The sequence below is a fragment of the Amphibalanus amphitrite genome, unplaced genomic scaffold (assembly GCF_019059575.1).
Source record: "Amphibalanus amphitrite isolate SeventyFive unplaced genomic scaffold, NRLGWU_Aamphi_draft 000032F_arrow, whole genome shotgun sequence".
NCBI lineage: Eukaryota > Metazoa > Arthropoda > Thecostraca > Balanomorpha > Balanidae > Amphibalanus > Amphibalanus amphitrite.
In genome coordinates, this window is record NW_024881528.1 from 194,320 (window position 1) to 214,740 (window position 20,421).

A 20,421-nucleotide genomic window follows, 5' to 3' on the forward strand; every position below is an offset into this window, starting at 1 on the left:
TTGAAACAAACACAGATGACAAATCCGAAAATACATGTATGCATCTGCGGATAGCATTGCCAAGGCAGGTCGATTTCTTAGCAAATGCTCGAGGGGAATGAACCTATCAGTGCCCATCATGTGCTACCACTCCCTGTTCTCGGGGGCGAGGTGGCTGGAGAACTGCCATGTACCTTGCCTCAGATCTCTAGAACGGGCTGAGAACAACAGGCCAGCGCGGGCGCTGGCAGCCCCGGCCTAGCAACCTGGCGGAGGGCCGGGCCGGCTCCGGAAGCCAGCCTACCACAGACAGCCTGCCGCCCGGCGGCCGGCGAACAAAGCCGCGCCAGCTCGCTCCCAAAAGGACCCCGTGACGCCGGGCTCCGGGGACGGCAGACCAGTTCAGACCGGCCAGGGGTACCAGAGACGCCGGCTGAGAGGTGCGCATAGCAGACCGGACAGCCTGTGACGGCGACAGTGGCCTCAGGACCAGAAATAGTTACAGGGATAGCCACTGAGTGGAATGGATCCCAGAAACAGGTCAACGGGTCTGAGGGTTTTATCAATCTTCTCCAATTAAACGAGATTGGACCTTGGGCGCCTGGTCCTCAGATGCTGAGCTTGGGCCCTTCCAACTGAGGTTAAGTGCTCTTATGCGACTTTGCGATCATATCAATAGATTGTGCATCGTGCAAATGATTCACTAATTGTTCGTGCGGTGGCTTTCGTTAACATAAACTGAAGTCGATTAACCCGAGCCGGGCCGGTGCTCCGAGACTTCCGCGCCGGTCATTTTTTAGGTCAGGTAAAAGGCCAGGTCACCAGAGGCCACCAAAGGTAAAATATTGGCTATTTCAACATTTTGGAAACTGCCAACGGCTAACTCGGAAACCAATAGAGCTACATCGCCGCGGAAAAGCGCATTCGATAGCTCTTTTAACGCTCTTTCACCAAAATGACCCCAGACTTGACCTCAGGTTAACGGTTTAGCCTCCAGAGGACAAAAACTCCAAAAATTGCCGTTTTTTACGAAAATTGTTTTTTTGCGGTAATAACATTTGACTCAATAGAGGCACGACATTACTTTTGCCACCATCGTGTTCCTCTCGTCAAGACGCTTCGAATGAACTATAATTTGACCTTGAAAGGTCAACTTGAAAATTTGACCTCAGGTCAAGGTCATGACCTGACCGGAAAAGGTCATGCTGCACATCAGTCGATTCGCATCGTCAAGCCAAACACATCTAAGGCGTTTTCATCGCCCTAGCATGCCTCTATCAGAAGTTATTAGCGAAAAACTTATATACTATTCGTGACCTGAGGTGACCTTGGGGACATAACGAGGGGTCACAGGTGCCATTTTCCGGTTAAGTGTGAATTTTACCTGCATCCCGATGTTTGAGGGTGTCTAGAATGGCGTTCAAGCAAAAGAGACGCTTTTCAATTTTCTCCCATTGACTTATAATGGAGGCCGCAAAATTGACCTGACCTTAGGTCACCGATATCAAAATTCCGAGATATACGTTTTATAGATACTGTTACTCTTATAAATCTTTGAAAGTTTAAAGGCTTTCGTTCAGTCGGTGTAGCTATGACGAGCATTTTATTTTTTCTGAGGTCACTTGGCGTGACCCAGTGACCTGACCTTGAGCGACCTAGATCTGAAATTTTCACGTGTGCGGAAAAGATACACAAACAGGCGCCGCCGTTTTTTAAATATCTGCGAAAAACCGCAGGGGTGCGTGTGTTCAACCCCCCCCCCCCGGCCCGGCGCGGGTTAACAGATGTCATTTCTCTTTTACGCGATAGCAGCTGGATTGTACACCACTATCTAAAAATGATGCTGAGTTCCCTAATGTATTCTTCGTTTTAGCACATGACCAGCAAATGATAAAGCCAACAATCGCGCATTAGCTGAAAAGCACATCGCACAGCAGGTCACGTCCCATAGGACCAGAATTTGTCATAGCGCCTCAGCTTGAGACGCTTCATTAAAGGGACCCTCCCACCTTCAAAAAAGTTAATGAATTGGCACGAAAGTGATGTCGCTCGGTTCAGAAAGAGCGAAAACGAATGTCTACCAAATTTCATCGAAAAATATTCACCGGTTTTCAAGATATTAGACTTTTACTTTTGTTTACTTTTTGGGATCTCCGCTGTTCCTAGCGACTTTATTTGAAAAGGCGGCATTTGTTGCGCGCAAAGCAGCATATACCACCGGCGTATTTGGAATTTCCGACCTTGACGAGCGTCTGTGGTAGAAAACCACCACTTTGGTAGGGGAAACTACTGCTGTCTGCTACCATTTGCACTGCATGTGTCGCTATCGCTGCGACATCTATGCATATACATGTAAACCACGACATCTGTGTGCGCTGATTCTAGTAAGCGATTAGCTAGGGCACCAGGGTGGATCCAGACTTTCGGTTTGAGGCAGGGCCGGGGTGCGGAGCCGGAGCCGCCGGAGCCGGCATATTTTGCCCGGAGCCGGAGCCGAAGCTGTGAAACAATATAGTTCGGAGCCGGAGCCAGAGCCGGAGCTGTCAAAAAAGGGGGCGACTCCGGCTCCTTTTTTGAAGAGGAAACAGATAGTGACCTAGTTCGATTTGTCAAACCGAACTGCCTGGAACTTACAGTTCCAGACAGTAAGAAATGCGGTATTCAAAATATGAAAATAGCCTTAAGTTATGCAAATGCAGAAGCAACGTGCACCAATCCCATCTTCTTTTTTCTGCCACCCGTAGGTACATATTTAAAATGTACTGAGTATTGGAGCCGGAGCCGCCGGACCATTTTACTCGGAGCCGGAGCCGGAGCCGGAGCCGCCATGGCATTTCACCCGGAGCCGGAGCCGGAGTCGGAACCGTCTGAAATGTCCACGACTCCGCATCCCTGGTTAAGGGTGGGCGTGGGCCGTGGGGTAACTCATGGCCGGCCCGATCCCTGGCAGTCCGGTTGCTGAGCGGGGGGGGGGGGGGAAGAAAGGTCCAATATGATGCCACACCTATTGCCTATAGGCATATATAGTATGTATTGGTTTGTATTGGTATTGGTAAAGTTAAAGCTAAAGGTTATTAAATAAGTTAAAAAACACCGACGCGGAGCGCTGCCGTTTTTAAGATATCCGCAAAAACAAATCGTCAACTTGATGAATCGATAAAAATCACTAACATCTCAGGAGGCACACTGCTGAGTGCTGATACCATTCAATACATACGTTAACAGGGCTGCGGAGTCGGAGTCGGAGTCGATTTTAGAAACCCGAGCCGAAGTCGGAGTCGGAGTCACCGAAAATCTGTCGACTCCGCAGCCCTGCTAGGTCTGCGGAGTCGGAGTCGGGAGTTGGAGTCGGTCGGAGTCGACAATTCGGCCCGGAGTCGGAGTCGGAGTCGGAGCTGGTTTTTGAAAGCCGGAGTCGGAGTCGGAGTCGGAGTCGCCGAAAATCCATCGACTCCGCAGCCCTGCATACGTAAATGTATACCTATGGGCAATAGGCATGTCTTTTGGGTCATTATATTGGACCTTCCTTCCCCCCCCCCCCCGGGCCCCCGCTCAGCAACTTGCCGGGGATCGGGCCGGCCAAGAGTCCGCCCACCCTCAAACTGAAAGTCTGGATCCACCCTGCTGCCCTAGCTAATCGCTAACTAGAATCACCAAAGAATCACCGGCCACCGCACACACACGTCGCGATTTAATATGCATAGATGTCGCAGCTATAGCGACACATGTAGTGCAAATGGTAGCAGACAGCAGTAGTTTCCCCTACCAAAGGGGTGGTTTTCTACCACAGATGCTCGTCGAGGTCGGAATTTCCAAATACGCATACCGCGTGCTACCAAACGTTTCAGTAAAAGATTTAAAAATCGTTAGATCTCCGCTGACGTCACAAATTCTAAGGGGGCATACCAATGCACTAGCCCCTTAGAATCCGAAAACTGCAAGTTTGAATTTCCATATCTCCGAATTAAAGCATTTGTCGATGTTGTGAGTGCCCAAACCGGTATTTGCAGGCCATGGCCACCAATTTGGCTATCTCAACTCAAAACTAATGTTAAGGTGGGAGTGTCCCTTTAAAGGGACCCTCCCACCTTAACATTAGATTTGAGTTGAGATAGCCAAAATGGGGTCCCTGGCTCACAATTACCGGTTTCGGCACTCACAACATCGAGAAATGCCTTAAATCGGAAATATTGAATTTCAAAATTGCAGCATTTTGATTCAGAGGGGCTAATGCTTAGGAATACCCCTCTGAATGTGTGACGTCAGCGCAAATATCTAACGATTTTTAAATGTTTGACTAAAACGTTTTGTAGCACGCGGTGGTATATGCTATTTGCGCGCAACATCTGCCGCAAACGCCGCACTTCTAAAATGAAGTCGCTAGAAACAGCGGAGATCCCAAAAAAGTAAACAAAAGTAAAAGTCTAATATCTTGAAAACCGGTGAATATTTTTCGGTGAAATTTGGTAGCTATTCGTTTTCGCTCTTTCTGAACCGAGCGACATCACTTTCATGCCAATTCATAAACTTTTTTGAAGGTGGGAGGGTCCCTTTAATACGAAAATATGATACCACATTCCAGTCAGCACATAGCCACAAATTCGTATCTTATAACACGTCAACACATAAGTACAAGAGACAAGACAGATGACGTCTTATCAGATTCTCACCGGAATTCGTCATCAAAGCCTTCAAACTTTAAGGTTTTGAGGGGATTTTCCGCCTGTTTCGCCCGTCCGCTGCGCAGCTTTTTCGCTGAGGACGACTGACTCGCGGCCGCTGCAGCCTTTCGCTGTTTCAGCCTCTCCTTCTCTATGATACCCGCGCGTTTTCGCAACGACTTGGGCACGATATACTCCGGCACATGCTTCATGTGCTTCTGCACCTTCACCGTATGCAGTGCTTTGTCGTGCCGCAGCACCTGCAGGTCCCTTGGGTTCTCCTCAAAGTACGACTGGAGCCGCTTGGAGTTGAGTAGCTCCTGCTTTATCTCTTTGAGCCGCGCCTCTCGGATGGCGCGTTTGGTGACGGCGCGCATGGCGTCCTGGGCCCGGTAGCGGAACCCCTCGATCTCCTCCATGCGGAACTGGTACGGCTTGAACAGGTGCGCCTCGCCCGGGAACATTGTGTGCAGCTTCTCCGTCACCTCGTCCAGCATCGGCTGCTCCTTGATGCTGACGAAGGACAGCGCAGAACCCTTGCTGTTACCGCGTGCCGTCCGACCGACGCGGTGAATGTAAGAGTCAACGTCCTGCGGGAAGTCAAAGTTGATGACATTCGAGACAAACTGGAAGTCGATGCCCCGCACCACTCCAGACTCCTTGTCCTGCTTGCGTTTTTTCTTGCTCGGCTCGCCAGCCTCGCCGCCCTTCTTGGTTCTCTTCTTCTGTTTGGTGTCTTCCTGCTCCTCGGCCGGCGGCTCCGGCTCGTCCAGGAACCTCTCGTCGGACGCGATGATGATGTCGTACGCGCCGTCGTTGAACTGCGACAGGATGTGGCTCCGCGAATTCGCCGGCAGCTCCGAACTCAGGGCGCACGTCGGGATGCCAAACTGCTCCAGATACAGCTTCAGCTTATAGCAGCGATCCACGGTGGCCACGAAGATGATCGTCTTTCCACGTACCAGTTTCAGTTTGAACAGGGTATAGATGAGCACAAACTTGTCCTTTTCCTCGACCTTGAGGTGGTACTGCGACAGCTGGTTGGAGGCGGGCAGCTGCGGCTCCTCCAGTTTGAGCACCACTGGGTTGTGCAGCAGCAGCTGGCGCAGCTCGCGCACCTCCTCCGACAGGGTGGCGCTCATCAGGATGGCCTGGCAGACGGCGGGCAGGTGGCGCGCCACCTGCTGCAGGTCGCCGCTGTGGCCGAACGTCAGCATCAGGTCCGCCTCGTCCACCACCAGGGTGCGCAGCGAGCGCGACACGTCCAGGCTGCCCGACTGCAGGTGCGCCAGCACGCGCGACGGCGTGCCCACCACCACGTCCGGCCGGTGCTGCAGGATCGCCTTCTGCGCCGCCAGGTCCGCCTGAGTGCCGATGTTGGCGCAGCGCACCTCGCGCGAGCACGAGCTGGTCAGCGCCTCAAAGTGAGAGCAGAGCTGCTGGCAGAGCTCCCGGGTGGGCGCCAGCACCAGAGCCTGCACCTCCTGGTGCGCGCACGACTTCTTGTTCTGCAGGATCATCTGAATCACGGGGATGGCAAAGGCGGCTGACTTGCCGGAGCCGGTCCGCGCCCGCGCCAGGATGTCCTTGCCCTCCAGGGCCAGGGGGATGGCTTTCTCCTGGATGAGGGTCGGTGTGTGCCATTTCTGGCGAGATATGGCCAGCAGAAGCCGGTCATCGAGCCCCATTTCGTGAAACTGAACAACTGGAGGATCTTCCTCCTCCATGGCTGTGATTCTTGTTATGATGTTATCCAGATGTTGTGCAGCGCAGAGGTAACTGTAAATATGAGATAAAACAACTGATTTAATACCTAAAGCAGATTCACAAATATCAATCTGCTGCTGGAAATCACACATCGTTGTTTTACATTATGCTGCTAGTTATTTGGATGTTGGAAATGTAAGTCCACCCACACCAAGCCTAGACAGTCCTGCTCATAATTCGCCCATATTGAATTAAATGGGCAAAAGACATGTAAACACATTGTTTCCTCTCGCCTTTGAATGAAGAAAATATTCGTTTTTTACATCACTTATCTGAACGTGCACTGAACTTGAGCTGAAAAAGGCTCAACTGAGCCTGGGCTTAGTTTAGGACAACTTTATCTTACATCAGAGGTTTAACAAATAGGTACCAACATGCTGCCAGGTTGACAAACATGCTGCAGAAAGGGGCAAATCAGAGGGGTAGGTAGGTAACTTGTTGATGAATTGTTCACTTCTTGAATTGCACTGCTAAAGATTGGAGCTGAAAGCTGGTCATTTATACCCTCCAAAACCCCCTAAATATTGACCAAAGCAACCAAATTTGCACAGGGGCGAGAACTCCAGGGGGCCCACCTAACTACCAAATTTGGTGTTTCTGTGCCATAGGAGCCAATCGCGAGGGGGGGTTGCATCAACCCCCCCCCCCTGCCAGGCCGTGTTATCAAAAATGCGCTTGCGCTGCCAGGGCGAGGGTTAACACGCGCAGTGGAAGATGGGGGGGGGAGGGGGCGGATTTCGCCCACCCCTCCTGTTTTTCGCCAATAACTCGCGCCGCAAACATAAAATTAAGGTGAAATTTTGGCTACCTGTCCAGAATTGAACTGCGGATCTTCTCGTGCAAGAAATAAGAAAATCGGGTCACAGCTTTTCTAGTAATAGCGGTGTGAAGTCAAACATCCTGCCGTCGCGGCTCCGCGGCGGCCGGCGCTAGACGTTACGCGCCGCCTGAATTGTAGACTGTGCCGGGGCGGGACGGTTCCGTCTTTACATGGCGCTCCTTACCACTGATTATATTCGATTCGCGTCAAATTTCGTGAGAAGACTAAGAAATGTACAGGCAATCTTATGGTCAAAGAATTTTGAAAATCGGCCGGTAACACCTTGAGTTATGAGTGTGTTAACACAAAATTGTGATTGCCGCGTTTCCCGCGTCGGCCGATCCCGCTTCAGCCGGCGACGTCTTACCCTCAGCAGGCTTTTATCTGCCATATTTATTGTTGGATTAACAAGAAATTCACCATACATACTCACAAATGTACATTCTTTCTTATAGTGAAAAAAAGAAAATCGGCCGGTAACTTTTTGAGTTATCGGCGTGTAAACCTCGGTCGTGGGGATTACCGCTGTGCCAGCCAGCGCCCCCGGCCGCAGGTACACGGGCCTGATCCGCCTTTAAACAGATCCTTCGGTCCGGTGACATGTCCCGAGGGCACGGCCTCGCTTCATGTCCCGGAGCAGCCCTCTGACCTGCCGGGCCCGAGAAATCGGGATAGCCCCAGCGTGCGCACCAGTGCGGTGCCACCTGGGGTGCGTGACAGGAAGCGTGCGGTCAAGGCTGTCCCGCGTAGCGGGTGCCGAAAACGATTCGTACCACTGCCGTGTATATAGTGTACTAACCCAGTATGAATGTGTGCTACTAACGACAAAAGCCCGGGTCGGGCAACAAAAATATTTAAAAAAAAAAAAAAAAAAATATCGGCGTGTAAACGCAAAAAGTCGCTCATATGGCAGATTTGACCACATTTGACCTCATTTGACCTTGAAGATATTGACCTAGGGTCATGAAATTCACACACAACAGAGTTCTCCTGGGCCTTCACCTACCCTCCAAATTTCGTCTTTCTAGCTCCAGTGGGAGCTGAGATCTCAAGGGGGGGGGGGCGACATCCGCCCCCCTTCCACTGGGCGTAGTACTCGCAACCCTTCCACTGCGCGTGTTAAATGCTTTATCTAGCTTCTATATGATTAAAGCTTCAAAATGATTAATAAATTTGCACACTGAAAATGGATGCATTTCATCTGATGCTCCAATGACACAAAATTTCCGGAACATATACCAGAGACTCTGCATAGGAGCTATATTGCCTATTTTGGGCAGATTTGATGCTAGATGAGCCCAGGACTGATGCATACAATTTGGTGGAGTCCTAAGCACTGGTTGTCTCTTTTTATCAGCATACTTTTTTTAGCATACTGTGAGTGGTGGATGGAGCCTGACAAGGTGAGTTGATACCTCTACCAGCTGGCTTTTAATAACTTCTTGATTAAAGTCATGTGGTAACTGGTAATGCTGGGCAAATCCAGAATATCTGTTTGAGATGCTGTGAGTACGAATAGGTAGGTACTCTACTCTTCCCCCCAAAAAAACAACAACAAAACTTCATTAAACTCTTCACTTGAAAGTTGTGCAATTTGAAACAGCTTCCCATAATGAAAATTACCTAATTGTTTGTCTATACCAGAAAAAACGGCCAAATCTTGTTACTCTCGAGTCTCGGGCACTGTGGAAGGGGAAAACAGCCCAAATTTAAGTGCTATATGGGTCTGGACTTCTGGAGTGTGTCATCATTTCATAGCCAATAATTGTAAAGTGTCAGCTTCCATATTGACAAACAGATGTGGTGGCAGCATGCTAATAACATCAACACCAAACACCAATCTCAACCTATCACTGAAGATATCAGTAAATCTCCCATCATATGCCATGATGGTGCAAGACAAAAGTAGGCAGAGGCCAGCTTTACCAACGGAAAAATAGCTTGACCTGCCAGCCGGATTTTTTGCCTTGAGACTGCTTCACATACGGAGCGTAAATGTGATGGGCATTGTAAGTGGATGGGGTTTTACCATTTCGGTTTATGCTCTATGTGTTTAGCCGTCAGTATTTGGCAAGATAAGGTCAGATCTACAATTATGGCGCTGTTCATACAAATACGCAACAGCAAAAATTTAAGGTTGTAGGCTACGTTAGGTTGTAGGTTTGTAGGTTGGAGGTTGGTTGATTTTTAGGTTGTTAAGTTGCAGGCAACTGGTAAGTTGTTATGGTTAGGTCAGGTTTGATTGTTTTTTCCTTGTATTTGCGAGACATTTAAGTCTCAATTGGGAGTCCAAACTGAAAGCAAAAAAATCCAGCAGATAGCTATTTTTCTGTTGGCAAAACTGGCCTCAGGACAAGTGTAAATCAATGCAATGTCATCAATCTAAGCATCTTCCGGTACCTCAAACTGGTCTAAATCATTTGAAAATAATTGACACTTCACCTTGCACTACCAGACTAGGTACATTACCTCGCAATAAAATTGTTTACGGCACGCGTAGCGACCACGTCACGTACAAGAAAGTTACGTCTCAGAAATACAATAAATGCTCCTAATGCCCGCAATAACAATAAAAGCGACAGCGCAAGGGGAGAAACGACATGTGTACCCGGCGCGCATGTTTTTTAATCCCACCCAGAAATGACAAACAAGCCCCCTGATTGGCCAGTTGCCGGCCAGTTGGACTTGAGCGGTCGCCATGGTGGTATCGGGGACTCGGCCGGCATCGTCGTTAGGTGTTGAATTATGTGTTTTGTTGTGCTAGATATTGCCAATTTGCTTTGATATTTGATAAATAACGTTGGCTCATTCTTTGGTGACCTTGCATACTAATACGACGATATTTTGATACCGATTATTAATTATGCATCAAACATCATGAGACAAATGTGGCGATTTCCACACCCTTTTGCAGTGCCCCCTCCCCAGGCTTGTAAGAACCAAGTGAACCATTTTTTAGTCAAGTGGTCATGATCGTCCCTACATTGACATCTAATGGATAATAGTCTTGCGCAAACTTATAAAGTACTGGAGGAAGCAGAAGTTACGATTTTGGAGTACCTACGCAAACTTGATATTAAAAAATCTCAGGTATTTTGGCTATATAAAGTGAGAAGAAAAGTTAAATTGATCATTTTTTATTACAATTGCAATAATGATAATATCGTGATAATTGTACTGTCAGGTATTGATAATAGTCATGTCACGTCATGCCACTAACCAGGCACACAGACACAACACATTTTCATCTTTATATATCTAGGCATAAGGTATTACAGGCATGTTGTTGCACACCTCTCATGTGCGAGTGGGCATGGCCTCCTTCACAGTTAAGTTTTGGCTGATTGTGCTCAAATTTTGTAAGTACCCACATGTAAAGGGATGTAGATACAGTTAGTCGGGCACTCTTCTTAATTCAGTTTTGTGCACCACTTCCTGCTTTCACCATGCTGTGCCCACTCTGCTTTACAGTGGACAGCTGCTTCTGTGACACGCATTAATCTTGCGTTCATTGAAACACTTAGTTTTGAGTGTTTTGACTCAGTTTTGTTGTAACGTTACCTGTGTTTATATTTTCAATAACTTGTTTTGGGCTTCTCATATTTATCTTTTTTTTGGCTTAGCAGGTTTAGTATAAAACAAGTTTTAGCTGACATTTTACATGTTAAGATTACATGAGTGCATACATTTTATAAAAGCTATTTCAAAGTACTGTAGCCATGTGTAACATGCATATGTCTTAGTGAATGACTACTCAGCATGCTGCTTGGTGCTCAATGGTAATAGTTTGATTTGTTTTTGACATCAAGTAAGATTTGATTTTTGTTTCTGAGATTCCAATGTTATTTGTGGCAAATATTTTCCAAAAATCATCCATCTAAAGCTTCAACTGAAACATTACCTACCAGAAACATTATCATTGATACCTCCTACAATATTTCATTTTGTCACCAGGTACCTGGACTGGTGAAAAGTGAAAACTGAAATTCATTCATGTCACCATTATCCTACGACCGGAATGGAATGGAAAAATGGAATTGATCTTGTTTCACAAATGAGTTGTACATTGCACAATGTCTATCAGCTGATGTCTATTGTCTATCTCTCTTTCAGCACAGAAGATCCTCAGTCATAGTTAACAAAATGGAAAAAAAATTAGCTGTGTTTTTAAGATTCCAGTGGTGGCCATCAATTGCTCAGGAAAGCAGCCCAGAATCACTTCACAACAGGTATGTTGATGCATGTACATTGTACATTGACATCAATGTCTGAATGCTGAAGAATTGTTGAACAGGGAACACATTTACCTAGCCTCTAAAAACCACAAATCCTACATTACTTACATAAACATTTTTATATAGAACTTATATTATCTACTTTCATCTGGCTAAGGCTTTTTTACATTATATTCCCTCTGTTAAACATGAAAATATGATGAGTTATAGACTAGTATAACAAGCTGGTAATTATATCTGCCTTGTCAGCTGGGCCAACATCTGCATCATGTCTATCACGAAATATGACTGCTTTCCTGACATTTGCATTTGTTCCACTCACCAATTGACCACGTCTACCATCTGCTTGCTCTATGCACAGACATTGTCATAGGGTCTGTTCCAGTCGCACTTCCTAACACCTCTTAACTCCTCCAAGATTGCTTCCCTGTTCCAGTGGCAGCTTTCGCCCCTACAAAGCCAAGAAGGGCCCTGCTCCAACGTCCTCTATCTTGCTCTTTGAGGAGTTTAGATGTGTTAGGAAGTGCGACTGGAACAGACCCATAGCAAAACAGTTTCATCTCCCTGAGTCTGTACTGTCTTTTTCCAGGTTTCCAAAGGATCATCAATCATCATTCATCAGCACAGAAGGGTGGGAAAGAGAAGGCTGTTCAAATTCTGAAAAGCCAGAGCTGCAAAGGAGGTCAAAGATGCAGTGCAGTTGGCCCACTCAGTAGAGTGTCACTAGTGGTTCTGATGTGGACTGAAGATTACACGCTGGATTGAAGTGGCCGGTCTGGAGCAGCTGTAGTTCATCATTCCTGCTGATTGTGGACGAGTAAGAGCCCGCGTTGGCCCCGATCGGCGATCGCTGGCCAAAGCCCACCACCAGTTTGGTGATAGGCGTTGGCTGTGATATCTAGTGTCGCCTATGTGTGAAAAGGACAAGTTGATAACAAAACCTGTTGCGCCATGTTATTAACCCGCGCCCGGGTGGCCCTCAGTCAACTTGGTGGGGGGGGGGGGGGGTCAGGTGTATTCGGCCACACCAGGTTATCTTGGAATGTAGCAAAGCTGGAAAGACGCAGTAAAATCAATCTATAGATCGCTATTTTTCTTCAGAATCATACAGGTCATTTTTGATCAGGTCATCGCTGAGGTCACTGGAGGTCACCAAAAGTAAAATGATGACGAATTTTGGCCCCCGATTTTGACAACTTCACAAATTGGTTCATAATTCGGGAACCAAAGAAGCTACAGCGCTGCGGAAAAGCGAATTCGATAGCTCTTTCGAAAATCTTTCAGGTTCTCAGATTTGAGCTAAGGTCAACTGGGGTTAAGCCTCCAAAGGGCAAAAACTGAACAATCGGCTTGCTTCGGAAGTCGTCTTTTCTTTAAAAATTTTTAAACTGATACCAACCTTTTATTACGTTGATTTTACCGGCACTGCGCTTCTCTCGTCTTCTTGGCCTAACAAGGTCAGCTTAATAAATTTGACCTCAGGTCAATGTCGCAGAAAATGCCATTTTGCATGTCATTGATTCGTTACATTGAAATTGAGATTAACATCAGTAGCGGCGGAACACCTTCAATTAAGGGGGCATTGCCGACTTTTGGTCTCATTCTTTCCATGCAACGCCCATAGGGCTAATGTTAAAATGCCAAAATCAAAGGGGGCACGGTGCCCCGGTGCCCTCGGCCTGTTCCGCCGCCTATGATTATGATGCTTTTAGCGCTCTGGCCACGTTCCATCTAAAATCGATGTACAAAAATAAACTGTTGGGAGGCGTTACATGACCTGAGATGACCTCAGGAGCATACGATAGATCCCTGAGTGCTTTTGTTTCAAAAGCAGAACATTTCGAGTTCCTCATACTGACTGAAACTGGAGACGTCGCAAAGTTGACCTGACCCTAGGTCACCACCGATATCAAAATTAAAGATATTCAAGATGTTGGTACTGATTCTCTCATGCAATAGCTCGAGTTTCAAACTTCTACTTCATGGTGACGGGTGACCTGACCTGACCTTAGGTGACATGGGGTTACTTTTTTCACAATTGATGCGAATCGATGCATTATACATAAGCTATACTAAGTTTCGTGTCGTTTTATCTATGCAAGCACAAAATTGTCAGGTGTGGCCAAAAACGCCCCCACGGCCCACCCACCTGGGGAACGTTAAAGCAGTGATGTATTTTTTCGGTGTATTCCACGATGCATCGATCGGTGTACTTGAAAATGCATTATTTATTGCTGCGTGTGTACGCTTTTCCTCTGTTCAGTGTGATCTGTGATAGGAAAACTACCGATATATCTCCACAGTCCACGCGCATGACTGAAAGAGATCTATGACGTGATCTATAATATTGGGTGTCTGTTTTTGTTTGGCATTTTATAAATACTGAGTCAGCTGTGATCGTTTGATGAGACACTGGGACAGCCGGCCTGTATGATCAGCGAACGGCAGGCGGTGGGGCAGTGGTCCGGTGGCTGCTGCATGGGACTGACACCAGCAGATTCAGAGCTGCGATACGCGGACGTTATGTTCACAATACCTTTGCAAAATAATATCTGATAGATATCATGTCCTCGAAAATGCTCTTCAATCAATATGATTTTACCTCCTGGCTTATTCCATGGGGGCCAAAACCGATCGTTTTATGCACGCCTTTTCTGGGCCTCGTTCTCCTCTAAATGCGTGTAGGTAGCAATTTTATTCAAGGGACGATTGAAAGTGCCTCCGATTGGTTTTCAGCGTAGGTGGGATATGGCCGTTGAATGTGAGGCAGTCGATAAGGAACGTCGAGCTGGAACGGTCATTGGGTAGGTACTAGGTAAGGTATGCGAAAGGCAGCAGTGGAAAACAAGGAAGGGAGGCGTTTGGTGTGAGGTTTCAAATGCTCTATGCATAAGAAAAGTTCATTTGATTATATGACACCGTCCTTTTTATCGCGATACGTGAGCAGCGCATGAGACGCTCACTGTTCAGACTTGTAGCGTTAGAGACAGGCTGAGAAGGGCTATTTCCGCGAAAGGATATTCTGGAATTTGAATTGAAAGGCATTTAGTTTTGAAAGCATCAGTACTTCTTAACACGATACTGACTCATTTAAAATTTCAATTTTTCCCTATTGCGATAACATAAGAAACAGATACTGCGGTGTCCCCATACGCAGGATTCTGGAGACTGTCAGGCGGATGTTAGTAACTAAAAGCTTTTGTTCTTTATTTAACATATAACAATCATTTCTTTTAATACTTTGTAACACCTAACTCACTAGAAACAATCTGTACGAGCTTCCAAAAATGTTATATTTAACATGTTAGATCGATTACAATATTTTAGCTGCCCTAACCTGTAAATGTAACGGATGCGTCATTATTGAAAACGTGCTAAAGCATAGTATTCTATTGCTGACAAATATTCTGCGTCTGTCAGCCAAAACTGGCCAATCAGAGGCTTTGTTTGTCATTTCTGGGTGGGATTAATAAACATGCACCCGGCGCACACGCGTAGTAGGGCGCAGCCATCTTTAAATTTAGACAAACTAATATTTTTCCAATAAGCTTCGTTATTGTAGTAAATTGCTATGTTTTAAATCTAAAAAATAAACTATATTCTTTTGCATTCATAAATAAAAAATGAATCAGTTTTAATCTAGGCATTAGGTAATTAAATAACTCTTGAATCAATTTGGCTCCAAGAAATCTAAACTGCGCCACATTTGGCGACGGTTGTATTGTTTACGGCCAAAGAGTTGTGTTTGCTGGATATTGAAAGGTGAAAAGTGCGATTTTTTGCTTCATTGAGCATAATCGAGAGGGTTTCATGATAATATAATAATCCAGTGTATTGAAGCACTACTCAAGCCGTTATTATGTGAAGGTTAAGTGCTAACGTGGTGCTAACCTAATCGCCTTCATGCCCTAACAAGGAACATACCTAGTTTACGTCGATTCCTGAAAGGATCTTTCTTCTAAATCTGTTAAACCTAGAAGTGCATCGCAATGCCTTCCAAGCTGAAGTACATTGAAGTGGAAAATTTCAAGTCGTACAAGGGTTTCAAGCAGATTGGTCCTTTGCTACCATTTACAGCCATCATTGGTCCCAATGGCTCAGGGAAGTCAAACTACATGGACGCCATCAGCTTTGTCATGGGGGAGAAAACAGGTCTCCTTCGTGTGAAGAGGCTCAGTGATCTCATTCATGGAGCCTCCATTGGACAGCCTGTATCAAGAACTGCTGGAGTGACTGCAGTTTTTGAGCTGGAAGATGGAACTGAGCGCAGGTTTGCCAGATACGTACAAGGCTCGTCATCTGATCATCGCATAGACAACAATGTTGTCAGCGTTGCTCAGTACATGAGTGAGTTGGAGAAGCTTGGAGTGAATGTGAAAGCCAAGAACTTCTTGGTTTTCCAAGGAGCTGTGGAATCCATAGCCATGAAAAATCCCAAAGAAAGAACTGCCCTGTTTGAAGAGATCAGTGGCTCAGGAGCAATGAAGGAAGAGTATGACAGACTGAAAGCAGAGATGGTGAAAGCTGAAGAAGACACTCAGCACACCTACCAGAAGAAGAAGGGCATAGCAGCTGAGAGGAAGGAGGCAAAAATGGAGAAGGATGAGGCAGAGAAGTATCAGAGATTCAAAGAGGAGCTGAATGACAAGCAGGCTGAGCTGCAGCTGTTCAGACTGTACCACAATGAAAGGGAGATAGAAGCAGCAGAGCTAGAAATAGCCAAAAAGAGGGCTGAGATTGCCAAGATTGAAAAGAAGAAGGAAAAGGCTGAAGATCACCTAAAAGAAAAGAAGAAAGAACATGGAAAGCTTCAAAGAGACACAGCTAAACTTGACCAGGAGGTGAAAGAGAAAGAGGTGGAGATCAACAAAAGAAGGCCCACATTCATCAAGGCCAAAGAACGAGTGACTCACATGCAGAAAAAGGTGGATGCAGCCACCAAGTCTTTGAATCAGGCCCGCAAAGCTCATGAGGCACACATGCAAGATATTCATGAGCTTGAGGAAGAAATGAGAGCGATTGACAAAAAACGAGCTGAGTATGAAGAAACTGTGTCAGGTGATTCTCAGAGCCAAGGGAAGTCTGTAAGCCTTGAGGAAGCTCAAGTTGCGGAGTATCATAGGCTGAAGGAGGATGCTGCAAAACGATCTGCAAGATATCTGCAGGATCTGGACTCTGTGAATCGGGAACAAAAGTCAGATCAAGATCGTCTCGACAATGAACTGAGAAAAAAGCAAGAGGTGGAAAATCGTCTGAAAACAAAAGGCCATGAACTGGAAGATGCCCAAAAGCGAATTGAGAAACTTGAGGAACACATCCGCTCCTCAGAAGCGTCTTTGGAGGAGCAGCGCCGTCTGCGGGAAGAACTGCAGTCTGAAGTTGGAACCAGCAAAGACCAGATCACTGACCTGCAGAGCAAACTTGAGTCGGTCACAGAACAACTGGGAGACGCCAGAGTGGACAAACATGAAGAGGCAAGACGGAAGAAAAAGCAGGAGATTGTGGAGAACTTCAAGCGACTGTTTCCTGGTGTATTTGATCGCATGATCAACATGTGCCAGCCCATCCACAAGAGGTACAATGTGGGCATTACCAAAGTTCTTGGCAAGTACATGGAGGCCATCGTTGTGGACACAGAGAAAACAGCACGACAATGCATCCAGTACCTGAAGGAGCAAATGCTGGATCCAGAAACGTTCCTACCACTGGACTACATCCAAGCCAAACCGCTGAAGGAACGTTTGCGCAACATCAGTGACCCAAAGAACGTGAAGCTGGTGTACGACGTGCTTCAGTACAATCCCCCTGACATCAAACGTGCCGTGGTGTTTGTCACAAACAACGCGCTGATCTCGGAAACTCCCGAAGATGCCATGAAGGTCGCTTACGAGATGGAGGACGGCCAGAGGTATGACGCCGTGGCTCTGGACGGCACGTTCTACCAAAAGTCTGGCATCATCTCTGGAGGCAGTCTGGACTTGGCTCGTAAAGCCAAACGTTGGGATGAGAAGCACATGAGCAATCTGAAGAACGAGAAAGAGCGCCTGCAAGAAGCACTGCGGGATGCGATGAAAAAATCTCGCAAAGAGTCTGAGCTGAACACCGTTGAGTCCCAGATCCGTGGTCTGGAGACTCGTCTGAGGTACGCTCGCACTGACAAAGAGAACACTGAAGGCAAGCAGATTCGGCAGCTCCAGCATGAACTGGAACAGCTGCGGAATCAACTGGAGACGTTTGCACCTCGCATCCACGAGATCGAGCGAACGATGCGAAAGAGAGACGTGGACATTCAGGAGATCAAGGAGAACATGAACTCGGTCGAGGATGTGGTGTTCTCCGGCTTCTGTCAGGCGATCGGTGTGCAGAATATTCGCCAGTACGAAGAGCGGGAGCTGCGTTCACAGACCGAGAAAGCCAAGCGACGGCTGGAGTTCGAGGATCAGAAGAACAGAATCACCAACCAGCTCGAGTTTGAACGCTCTCGCGACACGGAGAACAACGTGCGGCGCTGGGAGAAGTCCGTCGCCGACGACGAGGAAGAGTTGGAGCGCTGCAAGTTGGCCGAACAGAAACAAATGGCTGCCATCGACAAAGACATGCGTGAGCTAGACAAGCTGAAATCTGAGAAACTCGGCATGAGGCAAGAGGCTGAAGAGAAAGAGGAAGAAATCAACAAGGCTCGACGCGAAGTGGGCACGATCGCCAAAGAGATGCAGGGAGTTCAAAAGCAGATAAACGCTCTGGATGCCAAGGCTGAGCAGAAACGCAGTGAGAGACATTCCATCTTGAAACAATGTAAGATGGAGAACATCATCATCCCGACGTCAAGAGGCTCGTTGGATGACCTGGAAGGTCCCGACGAAGGAGACTCGGAAGCGCCTGGAGGAGGACCTTCTCAGGCCACGACATCAATCACCGAGCGAGCTGCAAGGATTGTGGTGGACTACTCGAGGCTAGACGAATCCTTCTTCGACCTTGATGACGACGAAGTTCGAAAGGCTGAAAACAAGCTGGGCAAGCAGATCAACGAGCTGAGCTCGATGCTGCAGAAGATCCAAATGCCCAACATGCGCGCCATGCAGAAACTGGACATGGCCAGGGAGAAGCTGCAGGAGACGAACGAAGAGTTCGACTCTGCTAGACGCCGTGCCAAAAAGTCCAAGCAGGCGTTTGAGCGGGTCAAGAAGGAGCGGCACGACCGGTTCATGAGCTGCTTCGAGCACGTGGCTAACGAGATCGACGGCATCTACAAGGCGCTGGCGCAGAACCAGTCTGCGCAGGCGTTCCTCGGCCCGGAGAATCCCGAGGAGCCCTACCTGGACGGCATCAACTACAACTGCGTGGCGCCCGGGAAGCGGTTCCAGCCCATGTCGAACCTCTCGGGAGGAGAGAAGACGGTGGCGGCGCTGGCGCTGCTGTTCGCCATCCACAGCTTCCAGCCGGCGCCGTTCTTCGTGCTCGACGAGATCGACGCGGCGCTGGACAACACCAACATCGGCAAGGTGGCCGGCTACATCCGCAGCCAGACTGCCACCAGGCTCCAGGTCAGTCGCAGCGCGCTGCTACACCGATTGACAAAAAGCTCAATAGTTTCAGTAGCTGGCATACTGTTAACCGTTTTCTAATGTTCGGGTGGACTTACAAGTTAAAATTTGGTTTGATTTTGTGCTAAGGGCGATACTAATTTACCTGTAGTTTTGAACCGTAGGATGGTGTGACAATGCTCTATCTTGCCCTTTGTTAGTTGTTTTGATCCTGCAACCATTCCACAATTTGATCTTGATTAATAGATGATTCTTATTTTAAGCTATTGATAACAGCGTTGATACAGGCTATCACTGGTTGTGCTCTCTCAGATACCTTGTACTATTGGAGTAACTGCATGTGTAAATTAAACACTTTAGGCTCTTACAAATTTCCATTGCTTCACCGGGCCGTTGTGTGATGGCCCCGCACTGTTTCTGCAGGTTCTGGTGATCTCGCTGAAGGAGGAGTTTTACAGCCACGCGGACGCGCTGATCGGTATCTGTCCCGACGACGGCGAGTGTCTGGAGAGTCGCGTGCTGACGCTGCGCCTCACCGACTACGCCGACCACCTGGAGTCGGAGCCGGCGCCGGGCGCGCCGCGCCGCTGAGGGACGCTGAGCTGCGCCGCTGAGGGACGCTGAGCTGCGCCGCCGCCGGCCGCACTACGCCGACCACCTGGAGTCGGAGCCGGCGCCGGGCGCGCCGCGCCGCTGAGGGGCTCGCTGCTGCGCCGCACAGGGACGCCGCCGACCACCTGGAGTCGGAGCCGGCGCCGGGCGCGCCGCGCCGCTGAGGGACTCGCTGCGCCGCCGCCGCCGCCGGCCGCCGCCTGGTGTGCGCCCCCGCCCGGACAGCCGAGCGGTCTCTGCCCGGTGGATGGCCGACGAGTCGCCGTCGTGCGCGCAGTGCCGGTGAGGTGACGCTGACGCAGTACAGACTGCCACCAGCCCGGGGCGCGGCCTCCCGACTGCGAGACACTACCGGGCCGGCTACACACCGCACCCGGGGTCTGTACGTGCCGGGATGGGTGCCGCGGCGCGCTGCGGAGGCGGCACCGACCGTTTTTAGTTTTTAGAGCAGTGTTCACGTTCATGAGTGTTTCGAGTACGGAAGTGGGGAGCTCGCGATCATAACCTTGTTTTGTTGGGTGCAGATGTCCACGTTTTAACGGTCTGTCATTCGCATTGGCACTTAGCGAGTATGGTACAATTCATTTCGGCGTTAGGCCCGCTATAGCAATTTCTCAGTGGTAGAAATGATTGTATATGGCGTATATTGCTACAGTTCGTCATTCGTAAGTTTCACCGGGCTAATTGTCTTTTTGTAAATACATTCAAAAATATTACTTATAAGTTTGTGTATCTACTGAGCACGATTCCAATTGCGACTCAGCCTACGCCCTACGCCTTTTCTGAAGGAGTAACTTGGAAGG

The 20,421-nt window shown here is 48.1% G+C and overlaps 2 protein-coding genes and 1 long non-coding RNA gene across 4 annotated transcripts; 2 read left to right on the forward strand and 1 right to left on the reverse strand.

Annotated features, from left to right (window-relative positions):
- Window positions 1–1,822: 1,822 nt before the first annotated feature.
- Window positions 1,823–9,844, reverse strand: LOC122368243 (probable ATP-dependent RNA helicase DDX56). 2 transcript variants are annotated; one of them, XM_043341993.1, is made up of 3 exons: window positions 9,697–9,844; window positions 4,536–6,419; window positions 1,823–1,974 (listed from the first exon to the last, which is right to left on the reverse strand). In XM_043341993.1, exon 2 carries the CDS (start codon window positions 6,365–6,367, stop codon window positions 4,646–4,648), a length of 1,722 nt encoding a protein of 573 aa, XP_043197928.1. In that variant the 5' UTR covers window positions 6,368–6,419; window positions 9,697–9,844; the 3' UTR covers window positions 1,823–1,974; window positions 4,536–4,645. The 2 variants fall into 2 exon arrangements, with proteins under 2 accessions (XP_043197928.1, XP_043197917.1); XM_043341982.1 differs by lacking the exon at window positions 9,697–9,844 and having other exon boundaries at window positions 4,536–6,541.
- A 92-nt stretch (window positions 9,845–9,936) lies between these two features.
- LOC122368251 lies at window positions 9,937–12,460 on the forward strand. The gene is made up of 3 exons (XR_006254205.1): window positions 9,937–9,962; window positions 11,341–11,456; window positions 12,052–12,460. It is a non-coding gene; the product is annotated as an uncharacterized LOC122368251 (long non-coding RNA).
- Window positions 12,461–15,167: 2,707 nt separating this feature from the next.
- On the forward strand, window positions 15,168–20,341 carry LOC122368254 (structural maintenance of chromosomes protein 1A-like). The gene is made up of 2 exons (XM_043342016.1): window positions 15,168–19,006; window positions 19,430–20,341. The coding sequence occupies exons 1-2, from the start codon at window positions 15,452–15,454 to the stop codon at window positions 19,595–19,597; spliced, it is 3,723 nt and encodes a 1,240-aa protein (XP_043197951.1). The 5' UTR covers window positions 15,168–15,451; the 3' UTR covers window positions 19,598–20,341.
- Window positions 20,342–20,421: the final 80 nt, after the last annotated feature.